Source organism: Brachionichthys hirsutus, chromosome 21 (assembly GCF_040956055.1).
Source record: "Brachionichthys hirsutus isolate HB-005 chromosome 21, CSIRO-AGI_Bhir_v1, whole genome shotgun sequence".
Taxonomy (NCBI): Eukaryota; Metazoa; Chordata; class Actinopteri; order Lophiiformes; family Brachionichthyidae; genus Brachionichthys; species Brachionichthys hirsutus.
This window is the reverse complement of record NC_090917.1, coordinates 5,208,485-5,221,307: the sequence shown is the minus strand read 5'-3', so window position 1 is coordinate 5,221,307 and position 12,823 is coordinate 5,208,485. Positions and strand designations below refer to the sequence as shown.

At 41.6% G+C, this 12,823-nt stretch overlaps 1 protein-coding gene across 1 annotated transcript in view; it reads right to left on the bottom strand.

Moving 5' to 3' along the window:
* Window positions 1-12,823, bottom strand: part of ankfn1b (ankyrin repeat and fibronectin type III domain containing 1b) — an 82,442-nt gene that overhangs the window by 26,448 nt on the left and 43,171 nt on the right. The window contains exons 4-5 of the mRNA XM_068754654.1: window positions 10,133-10,173; window positions 700-822 (exon numbers count right to left, since the gene is read on the bottom strand). Of these exons, the coding sequence (XP_068610755.1) occupies window positions 700-822; window positions 10,133-10,173 (164 nt within the window). The remainder of the gene's footprint in view (window positions 1-699; window positions 823-10,132; window positions 10,174-12,823) is intronic.

Here is a 12,823-nt window from a genome sequence, read left to right as displayed (position 1 = left end):
AAAAGAAATGAAGTGCATTAACTGTAAGATGCTCTCTAACCCTGGACTATTTTCTCTGTGGTGACAGAAGTATAAGAAAAGAGCCAAAAATACACGTCAAGAACCTCTGGGGGATACCAGATGGAGGAACGGCAGGATAGATGGGTAGATAAATGATTGGAGTCCAGGCAACCAGAGGGGAGACTGGGAAGGATTCCCGTGGGTGGGAAATGGAAGGCGCCCTCATGATGGAAAGCGTTCAAACTCCTTTCATCGTCTGCCTGGGGACTGGAGCTTTACAAGAGCAAGATGAGCCGGCGCCACTGGAACTTCTTGGCGCTCCTCAACAAAACACAGACGTAGACCCGGAGCAGGACGCTAACGCCACCCCACCCAGTCTCTGTCCCCAAGCCATCGACCTCAGGTCTTGACTTTGACACAGCATAACAATGCTCCCTTGCATTTGTCAAAGTGTTGCTCGTGTTAGCTGTAACATTTTTGGAACTTAATAATAAATGATAGATGCTTCTGTGTAAAATAAAATTTTTGATATCAGTTTATAAAGTCTTGTGTCACCTCATCATCATCATCATCATCAAAGCTGCATGCAACTGTGTCATTTCTCATCATTTATGACAGGAAGCAGCGTTGCCTCACCATGCCTTCAGGAATCATCATAGAATGTGATTTGTCGGACTAATAAAATAGTTTTGACCTCACCAGTCCACACTAAGAGATCGTCTCCTGTAGGATGGGGGTCTGTCTGAGGAGTTTTTCTCTGCTTTTGGCACGCGATCTCTGAGAGACAAACGATGGGTCAACTTCGAGATCCCTGACTCTGACCTTGGGGAATAGACAAGAATACATTGATTAGTATTTATGAGTGTTTGCTCATGTAATGTGCAAACAAAGAAATGTGTACCAAAAATGTGCTAAAATATTCAGGCATTCCATATTTCTGGAGAAAACAAATATTTTTTGCTCTTAGGCTAAAGCTCAGCTCAGTTTTACAGAAATCATAGCACTCATTGGTAAAGTTGTCCATGAAATTAATAGAACAGCGTAATAATTTTACAGGTCCCATAGGAAACATTAGGTCTCAGTCTCATGCTTCCTGCCTAATTTTCTTCAAATCATTTCACAGGGAGAAAAAAAAAGTGAAGTCAAGCACATTTTAATCTCCCGTACTGGGCTCAACATGCCCGCATTCAACTTCTAGTTTTAAAACAATGACATATTTATAATTTCATTTCTACCTGTGACGCATCTGATGCTATAGCTCACCGAATAGCACTGCTGAGGCACAAGGCAGAATGGAATGTACAGATCCTCTCGAAGTATTGAACAACTCTTTATACAAATGGATTTTAAAAGAAAATACTGTGTGAAAAAAAATGGTCATGCCATGAACGCAGATAATTATATTATACCAGAAAATTATGCCAAAGCATGGTGCATCATTCTTTGCTCATCTCGGCTCCAGCACATGCTGTTTCCATTTCATTATGACATAATAAAAACATTCCTAATAGTGAGTCATACATCGTTGCACAAATATATAGATCTCGTCTCAATCAGAGCCAAAAAACATTTTAGTCTCCATGGTGAGCTCTGTTAGAGACAAACTGCAGGAGTGGTTAGACTGGGGTGGGGGGGGGGGCACAGAGGACTAAGGTACACCCTGCCACTCAAAAACAAATCTCATGCCATCAAAGTCATTTCTCTAAGACGCTTCAGGAAAAAAGGCAACAGTTCACATCAGGCTTTGATAAAATAGGATTGATTAAATCACACGCACACTAGGTCATGCTGTTACTTTGATTACTGTGCAGTGACATGGATGAACGACAGTGTAGTAATGCATCCAGTTGCACCTAATTCAATTGCCAAATTGGCATAACTGTCACATGCTCATTTCTTGGCATCCTGGCAGAACTGCCTCGCTGGACCTTGTATGAATAATTCATATATTCTTGTCCAAGAGGCTGTTTTTCTTCAGAAAGAAGACGAACGCTCTGACATTGTCCTATCTTGTCCTTGTCTCACGCTTCGCATACGTTTTGGGGGATCAGGTCCCATTAACACACCAGTAGACGTGAATACATGCTTTTGCCTCGGTATGTGTGCAGCTCGGATTCTGCTCCTGTTTCCCTGCGTCATTCTCTGGTTCCGGGCTTCATTTGATAACGCCCGTCCATCCATTAGGCTGTTATATTTATTATTAGTGATGCCTGCCCGTCCTCTGCCGTTTCTTTAGATATTGGGTTTTATTAGAAGTATATTATTTTTATAACTATTATTATATATTATTGGACTGTTTTCCTTTGCCTGGTCCACACGCTCGGCATCAGCAAAATTACTGCTATAACCTTGGACATAATTGTGAATCCCTTTTAAACTTCCAGGTACATGGCTTTGGCTACAGTAGTGATATAAAACTGCATATGTCATTCTACAGAATACATTAAATACTCCTTATAAAAGCATTTCTATCCACCTAAAGTAATTTCTTAATGAAATATTATCTCATGCTCTTGAACCGATTTCTCTTGAGAGCAGCTGCTTCAGGGTAAAGATCAGTTTAAAATATACACATTCTCATTGAAAATGATTTCTGTCCTATTTCAGCAACTCCCCCCCCCCCAGTGCCACTGCCTTCATTCCCACTCCAACACCATTAACTCCCATTTCCTGTCCCAGTGCCAGCTTCTCGAATGTTGGTTGACCTCAAAGACAAAGAGACATATTTTCCTGCATGAATCACAGAAATGGGGTGTAGGATTTTAGTCAAATGGCAGCGCAACCCTTAATTGATGCTTTTAAGTTAGGCTGGGCTTGTGCTCGCAGTAAAACTAGTAGCACTGCCAGCAACTGATGTCACTGCCATTTACATAAAACGAAAACCTTACATTTCACTGGTCTGAGAATGTCTGATTGATAAACAGACCCCAGGAGCAATTGGTTTTGATAATCAATGGCTGTTAATAATTGCTTCGCGTGTAGACTGTTGGCATGTGACCAATCATTAAATTAAAGATTCCCTGGAAAACTTCAAACAATCTTTGGGATCACGCATGACACAACGCGACCAGAGGATAATGACTTTAATGCCATGAAAACACATAGGATCACGACTTCAAAGATGTCGGGGCCAGTGGACATAGAAGAGGACTCGGGGAATCCCTTTGAGGGGTTTAGAGGGGAAAAACGGACATGCGAAGCAGGTGGGTCCCTGTGAAGGGAATCTGCTGGCAACTGGATGCCTCTTGGCTCCCCAAGCGCCTCAAGCCTGGCTCCGCACCACGCAGCTGTCACCGATAACATCATCGCAGCAGACGGACGTTGATGACGCAATCTTCTTGGAGGCCCTTTCAGGATATCCTGCTTGATTATTCCTCTCATCAGAATGATAGTTTTCGCTTTCATTTTTTCCCAGCGTTGATTAATGAAAAATGCGTCATTCTAAAAGGTTGATTTTAGTTTCTAGTACTAAGAATATATATCCAGATGAATTATCTGATATATGGTGGTGTACATACACACACACACACACACACGCCCACTAAGATATTCATCTCTTGCATCAACACAAAGGACCTCGCCCAGAGACAACTGCGTGATCGTGGAGGAAAAATAAATAAAAACTACAGAGCAACTGGACATCCCTTGTCCATTTCTGCCAAAGTATGATGTTAATATGAACTGTTTTCAGTGGAATGGCTGGATTGCTGGATTTCAATGGTGCCAAAAAGACAAATCCTGACCAACCTGGCGGATTGGTATAAATGTCTGAATAGACTATAATAGCTTCGAGACGTTTATTTTTGTTTACATTCATGCCTTTGTGTTAAAAGACTCAACAACTATTGAGCAAACTGCTCAGGTGTGCTTAAATCTTATTTTCCATCATGTCCATTGAGTTATCAGCTGTTCTGGTCAGCTGGTCACATCGCTCCAATAGCACAGTGACACACTTTCATTGTCCATTTTCTTTTTTTTTTTAAACTCCATCCTTCATCATTTCCAGCAGGGTTATCAGCCACCACTACCACGCCTGGATTCCAGCCTTGGATACATATTTGTCTACTTGTCCGGACGGATGCCCTTTGATTTTAATCTCCCTGAAGAGTCTAAGCGCCAGAGGTTTTCCGACACTAAGGCTTTAATTATCATATATCATCTGATGAAATAAACATTCTTATTTTCTTCAACCACAAGTCTGAAATGTGTTTATGACTAAATACTTTGGAAACTAATAACATTCTCGCCCTGTGTGGGTTTTTTAAGTTAAGTACATTTGGCAAAGCCTAGCATGCTAACACACTAAACCAATATGGATCGATGGTAAACATTGTCTAATAAAAATGAGCGTGTTTAACAATGTGAGAATGTTAGAATGCTGACATTACATTCAAATCAAAACACTGCTATTCCAAGTCAAGCCTCAGAGAACTAATATTAACGGCTTTTATTATGTTATTGATTACTTGAAAAAAAAAAGATGGATAGTACATTATTTAGACATACAATCCTGACCTTTTTTTAATCTATAATATTTTGTTATATAAGAGTCTTTCTTTATGGCATCTATAGTCCAGGTGGGTACAACACCAATAATTATTCCCATTGTATCAATCCAGTGCAAGAGGCCAGAGAATAATCAGATTTAGATTCTGCTCTTTACAAGCGTTAATGACTTTCCCCAATGCTGTAGCACAGAAGTGCTTTTGTCAGCAATGAATGGCTCACGCGGTGACACACATAATGTTGACCTACACTTACACAGACACCTCAAACCTTCAGACATGAATGCACACTGTCACTGTGAGGGATTGCTTTCTTGCAAACAACTCGCCGAATGTCACTTTCACTCACTGTTCTGTTTCCATGGCAGCAATTAAATGTTCAGAGTTATTCACGTGCAGAACAAATTCTGCTAAAGAACCGATTGTTCTCGTTCACAGTAAGCAAAGCCATCGTCTGCTCACCCAGACCCCGCTAACATCCTCAGTAACCCCCTACTAAAGATTCTAGCTAGACGATTACCGTACAAAGATATCTGACAGTTAGCTTCTGGCAAAAGTTTATTTATTTATTATTCATGTTTAACCCCATTCCTGGAGATGTTACCATAATATGTATTAACAATAATAATTTACGACATTCAATTGCAGTTTATGAAAATTTAAACCTTTTTACAGCTTAATGTTTTAGTGTTCCTACCCGCCTGTGTGAATATAAATATATAGATGTATATGGTTGAATAACATAGTTGAATAATATATTGCAGTCTCCCAGGTCACACAGAGGATTTTATGTGACACGTGTTTATAAAGGGATCTTACTGAAACCAGCAGAACATTATGCATTACATAATTACGTGGTCTGTCTGAGGTAACCGCAGGTCTCATTTCAGATTACTAAGGCACGGACACTAGAGCAAAGCATGAGCAGCGGCGTCAAATACATGACCCTATTTCAACAATTATGAGCAATGGCTGCCCACCTAAAATAACCATGTTGTAAAACAAAGTACTGTGATTTCTTTCATCTCTGTCTCCTACTCTAGCCACTCCCACCCATTGGCATTCAAAAAAAGAATGTGGGCCCCGGCCCATATACCAGATTCATGCAAATAAAATGGGTGGAAGCACAAATGGACACACACACACACACACACACACACACACACACACATTTTAATTCAAGAACATACCCCTCAATGTGTTTCATTAGGCAAACAAAAAGGCTTTCAGTGGTCCAATCATAAAAGAACACAGCCAAGCTATGAACATTGGTAATTAAAATCCAATCAAAGAAAGCCTTGTTTTTCTGTCGCCAGCTCCATCCAAACCCAAGTCTGTGTGTGTGTGTGTGTGTGTGTCTATGCATGGTGAAGGCAGCTTTTACTTCGCTATGTAAAAAGCAATGTTTCCCTCTTCACTGCTTTATAGTCATCCCTTCATTTTCAGGTTTCCAAGTCATTCTTGATGCATCCTCTCTGTTTCATTTCACCCAGGCAAGACAAGTGAAGGTAGCTGTTTATTAAAGCAGATCATGTATGACGTATCTCAGGTCATTAAGACAGTGCAACTTAGAATCTTAAGGTATATTTTGTTATCGAGGGGCAACTGATAAATACCCACCCTGAAGGCCAAGCAATGGCATTGGGGGGGTAGAGGCTGGTGACTCTGCTGAAAATCATATCTGGAAAATGACAAAATCCAGATGATAGGCAAGCATTGTCGCCACGTCCTGACTGACTAGAGTCTTGTGCGTGCCTTTTAGAACTCTCTTTCTCCCCTGTTCGCTACAGAATCGGACCAGCATTTGTTAAGCAGACAAAAAAAAAAAAAGATTTAGAAATTCAGTGTCTTTTTTCACTTTGGTTGGCTTCCTGCGGTGTTGGGTTTGAAAGCGTTCCCTTTGTATTCCCCTTTGTGTTTGATGATGTACGCCATAAGGCTGACTCAACACATTGAGATATACTGATGATGGATATGTAGTCAAATGAATCCTGATCTTGAGCTGTCAAGCCAGCAAACTATTAGAGAGATGTAGATGTAATAGCATGCCACTAAGACAAATGGGGGGGGGGGGGGGGGGGGGAGCTACACCACAGCGTTCTCTTTCCACATGCTTTAGGTATGGCGAGACAATAAGGCAAATGGGATTTGAAGGAAACTAATGTGAACTACTTTAATGGCTATCATATTGGGGAGCTATAGTAACACCCAGCTATGCATACAGCAGCACTCTTACAGTGCTGGAGGCCAAAGCGATCACGTCCCTGAGGACAAGGTGCGTTAGTGGCGCCGACTCTTCTGTTAGCATTAGCATGCCGCATGCCAGACGAGCCGTCTCGTAACACAATGCTGTTTGCAAGTGGCCTCCTCTGATCAAGCGTCATCGCTATAGTCAAGCTGGCACAAACCTGAAGTCAAGCTCTACACCGCATGGCATGCCTTCGGAACCCGCAAATAATTCCTCAAAGAACGTCAAGTCATAAGGGTCTCTGACACATGACAGAGAAAGACGATGCCGAAGTTCATAGGCTTTGTAGGGCCAGGAACTCAGCCCCCCCAAGTATTTACACACATTGCTGTGCTTCTGCAGAACTGAAAGGGTTGCATGCATTCCAGAGCTGCACATCTCTTTGCAATTTGCAGTAAATATGCTATCATTTAAGTGAACGAGTCTGCACAGCTTATGTGAGTCCATGCTTGTTGATCTGTTTGCCAGCCTTCACTCTAAACTGATGGTTTTAGGACGCCTGGCTTGACGGAGATGGACTCCCCTCTGGTATTACGGTCTTGAAACAGTTTTATATATGGACACACACCCACACACACACACAGAGACCCCATTCCCCCCCCACATCAACCCACAATTGAACGCGGCGTCAAGATTCCAATCAGGGTTTAGCCAGCAGACTGAAGGGATTATTTATGCTGGAAAGGAGACGGAAACCTTGAGGAGGGAGCGAGACGTGTGTTTTGTATTTCCATACTTGTGAAAAACCAAAGGTCTATCGTAAGGATAGTTTAGCAGAATCCTCCAAATCCGGCATCTTCACAGGAACTATTTGAAGGTCTAATTCACAGTGAAATCTTAAATTACAGTTTCAGATACCAATATGAGGTTGAGTTGTGAGAATCCTGATGAATATTGTTAACTCTATGTTGACCATCTCATTTGTGAGGAGAGGTAGAAGTACTGTATATCATGCTATTCTCTCTTAGTTGCTGTTCTCCAATGGAGGAGGTTCTCGTCATGGGAATTTAACAATACAATCCACTGAACTGGACACATGATGGTTTCAAATAAGAAGCCCCAGTATTAAAATTCAAGCGGAAGATAGTGATGTAAGATTTACCTGGTGAGAAAAGCGGCGCATGCAGTTGCAAGGCTGAGCTGCCTTGTTTGTGCTGAATGAAATTCAATCCTGAAATTGTATTTGTACAATGGTCGGCCAGTTAGCGTCCAACCTCTTGAGATGTTTTTGGTAAAGCTGATCACATTTTGATGAGCGGTTATAAACTGGAAAGAAATATTTGGTAAAGGTGGTCATTGGGCAACATACCGGTAATAGAAATAAATCTTTCACCCAATGTGGTCAGAGGATTGTTTCGAGTGTTTCTATGTGACGTTGTTATGTGTGAGTGTGTGTGATTGTGTCCATGGATGCTTTGTGTTTATGTGCACGCACAGCCACCAGATCAAATGCCCAAATAGTCCCACGGTCAGATAGTAAGCCAGCGGCAGCCTCCTGCAGCCCGCTTGCTTAGCTCTCTCTCTCCCACCACCATTACCACTTCTCAATATGTAGTTACACTAGGATTTCAAAACCCTGGGGGAAAACAAGGTTAAAAGGTTATATATATATATGTAACAAAAAAGAAAGAAAAGAAAATGCTGGAAAAATGAAGGACTGTTTTTCATGTTGGTCAGACATTGGGAACCTTCAGTCCTGATTAGCCTTCTGCTAGACTTTGCCTTGGATTGCTCTACTGAGGAATGAGCTTGAGTCGTGCGGTGGGTCTCTACTTTATATGTCAATTTCTGTTCTCTTCTTCCTGCTTTGTTCCAAGTGATTAATTAAGCAAGGATAGAAAAACACGAGGTCAACTTAACCCATTACATTCTGGGTGCTCTCACAAGTGGAGTTTGACGTAGTTGGTGCGGTGTTGCACTTTATTTCGAGACTGGTTCTTGTTCACTCTGACCTTGAAATGAAATTAAACTGTCCCTGTGTCATCAGTGCGTCACATTAAAAAAGAAATACTATAAAAGTTCTGTGAAGTCTTAAATAGATCCTGAACAAACAACTGATTCTATCATTAGGAAATTAAACTATTATTCATGTTAGCAATAATGACTAACAGGTAAAGACAGGAAGAAAATGAGTCTTGTGCAGAGAAGATTCAGGCTACATTAGTATTACTGCGTGATGAAAGAAAACACAGTAAAAAAAAGGCACCAAAACAAGAAATTATTTATTGCCCAGTAAGTACTTATTGGCAGTTCATCCATTCCTCCTTGTTAGGGAATACAGCGTTCACTTGAATCCCAGACTTTGGTGAGTAAAATAATATAGGTATAGCATGAGGCCTACTTGCACACCATAATAAACCTTGCAGAGGTTAAAAATAATCCAGTGGTTACTTACTAAAGCATGCAAAAAAAAGAAATTGGTCCAAGATAAAGGATTGGAAGATCACTTCCATCTGGAGTAATGACGAGCCAGAGTTCAGAAGTAATTTATCATAAGAAATAAGATAAACAAGTTAATTCCTAATACAAGAACAAAAGAGAGAATGAATGAAATATAGGAAATTATTTATAACATGGCAGTAAGACAAACACACTAATTATTTATTTTGTATTGTACTGGCAGAATGAGCAGAAAACGCTTCTACTTCCATCCATGTTTATATGGCAAACGCCTGTCGCTGTAAATCCGTGCACAGACGGTTAAAACGCACCGCCGAGAAACTGTTTTATTTGAGGAAACACATTTTGACACCTGAGCCCGCTTGTACAAAGATAAACACTAAATCGTTTCAGAAAAAAAACAAGCTGCCCAAGACAGCTTTACGACGCTGGACACTTTTATAAGCATGCACAATAAAAAGTAGACACGGGGACACAAACAAAGGTTAGGTTCCAATCGGCTTCAAACCTCAAGGAGTTGATGGGAGTAATGAGTTCATTGCCTGATTGGCCTAAATTTTCAAACGTCTGTGGAGAAAAACATCTTCACGTCTATTTCAAGGAACAAGTACAACTCACTTGGAGACAGTTCAGACGCGCTGAAGCTGCCATTTTGAACGGAAGGAAAAGATGGTGTTGGTGTGTTCGTGGCCTCAGTCGCCAGGAAACTACAATATACTGCTAATTTAGCTTGATCAGTGTTACGGTTGCAAAACGCAGTGACGACCAAGATGAATGGTAAAAGGCCTGCAAATATATTGGAATATAAATCCTCTCCTAATGTTAAACTCATCCAGCAATATTGATCTGATTATGTTGTTACCTGCTCAAACAACAGACCTGTGGTTTGCAGTATGACAACGTGTGTCTCATTGCTATGGGGAATGTTGTAATGCGTCACGACAAGAATGAGAACGGAAGTGAAGTCTCTGGGACTTACTTTTTTTGCTGATTCTCCTTCCGGTCAGCTGAGCCCAGACTCTAGAAATAAAAGACAAATAGCAAATTAAAAACCACCATCCAACAGTTAAGACTATCTACACCATCATAACCTCCAGGGAACACCAATCAAATAAACAATACCATCCTGCAGCAGCCAATGACATTGAAGAATAAGTGTCCGAGTCCTCGGCGTATGTAATTGCAGCCAGGGAGGTATACTGTAGGTGTGTGTGTGTGTGTGTGTGCATGTCTAACAAAAACCAAAGTGAGCGTGACAGGAGGAGAGATCAGAAAAAAATAAAAATAAAGAAAGCAATGTTCTTCTCAATAGTGTTCAGAAACTTTAAGTCTAAAAGCCTTCCTTCCCGCCAGCTGTTTAAATACATTACTCTGACAGAGCCGACCTATTACATGGTACATGTACACAGCAGGACGAGAGTCCAAAATACACCCAAAGACAAAGGTGAGGACACCCACAGAGACTCCTGCTGCTGTCTACCCCTTCTAGAGCTTTATAGCCCTCAGTGGTGACACATGCTGAGACAGACAGACACACAGACTGAGATACAGACACTCGACACAAACACATATAATTGGCCTTAGGCTGGAGACATTTTTGGAGTGAAATCCTGTTGCTGCTTTGCATTTTCATCTTAGGCAAGGAGGCTCATTTGGGCTCGGAGGAAAGGGCGAAGCAAATTTCAAGGTCGGGGAAATATCAGACAATAGGAATTACACGCAATACACACTGCAACTACAGTTCATGCCATGCAGTGCGATTTCTCACCACTTAAGTCAAGTTGTTTTATGCAAAGTCTTTGACAGACAATACAAAGTCATGTTAAGTAATGTTCTTAGGGAGATGAAAGTTCCCACTAAATTAAAAGAGCTTAAAAAAAAACTTTTCTTTTCCCCAGTTAGCATGTTGAATACACTCCATGGTATTCACAAAGAACCTCAAAGGGAAATGTAGTTTTTCATAATGTAGTCTGTGCGTGTCTGCGCACACATGTGCTGACTTTCATCTGAGCTGCGCAGTGACATTTTGCCCAGCGATTGACTTCTCTCTGCATCTGCATGAGTTGCATCCTCCCAGTGAGGACCAGCATGGGCCGTGCCGACTGGCTGACCTTTCACCTTGCAGATTCCCCACAGTGCCCTCAGGTTGGGGGGCGCTGCCATGGGGATGAGGGCTGTGGAGGTGTAGTATTTGGAGAACCACCATTCTGGTTGGATTGTTGCATCTGAGCATGAATGAGTAGGTTGACAACGGCATTCTCATTACAGACCATTGTTCATGCTATCCGCCAGCACAATGAGCGCTTCTCTTTGGTACGAGCACACAACGGTGTGAAACTCAATAACTGTGTCGTGCATGGAGGTGTGATTAAAACAGCGAGTGGGTGTATGAACACACATGACAAAGGTTATTGTTTCCTGTCCAGATCAAATTAAAAATCACCGACAACATTTACTTTATCTGCATCAACAACTGAAGTTGATTAAAAAAACAACAAGAAATACATCACATGTAAGCTAGAAGGGTTTTCCTGAGTTGGACATGATACCGGTACCGTCTGACCTCTGCCCACCTGCACCCGGAGAAAGCGTCACTAACAATCAGCCAGAAAACAGAGCCAGTTCTGGCAGTTTGTGTGAAATCGCTGCTAATACGAACCCTCGATGCACTTTTAGTCACTGTGGTACAGAAAAAAAAAATGTTTAAAAATGTTTCCAAAGATGATGATGATAACAGGAGACTTCAGAGCTACGCTACATCAGTTTTAAAATCATTATTCTTTATGGCTGCACTGATTTTATGTACACACACGCACACACACTGTGTAACAAACAAACTTGGCGTTCCCTCACAGCTGTGAATTCACACTGCCAGTATGTGTTGCATTCCTTCCAAATGCCTCAGAAGCCTAATCTGCTTAATACGGCTTTCTTCACATGCTGACTAATCAGTTAAAAACAACAACAAAAACAGAAACAAGCAGTAAAAACAACACAAGACAACATCATTCTGGCAGAATACCGTCAGTTTGCATCCACAGATTCCGGCACACACATACCTGCCGAGTCCTACAAGTAAACCCAGAGAACGTTCCTCTCTGTCCTCTCGCTGTCCTCGCTGTGGCGTCCAGTGGTGGCTGTGATTGCTGTTCACCTGTCCAACTTCTCCTCTCCTCTTCTGTCTCCCTCTCTCTCTTCCTCTTTCTGTCTAAAGACGTTATTCATACGCAGGGTTTGCAAAGCTCGCAACGATGCCGGCTGCTACCTCCACTGACTTGTTGTACTTTAATTGTGGTTGCTAGGCAATAAGCTTCTCCGATTCTGCACACAGTGCGAAGGGGAGGACAAGAAAGGGTGGGGGTCGGGGAGGAAACGTTCATTATAGACAGTAGCCTGAGGAGAATGATCGACAGGGAGGAAGGGACTTTTTAGAGGAGGGAGAGAAGTTGTGCAGATGAGCGACGTGGATGGATAGAGAACATGCAGCCCTCCTCGTTTTTAATCACAAACAACCTGCAGCTCTTAAGTCAGAGAAACAGCATACTTGAACGATTTGACATAGTACTTAAGATAGATAAGTATTTAGAGATTTTTTTGACCTACATTTATTTTGGGGGTTTTCTTCCTTTGCATCAAAAGCCTCTTTTTTTTATTATATAGCTCCTTAAAT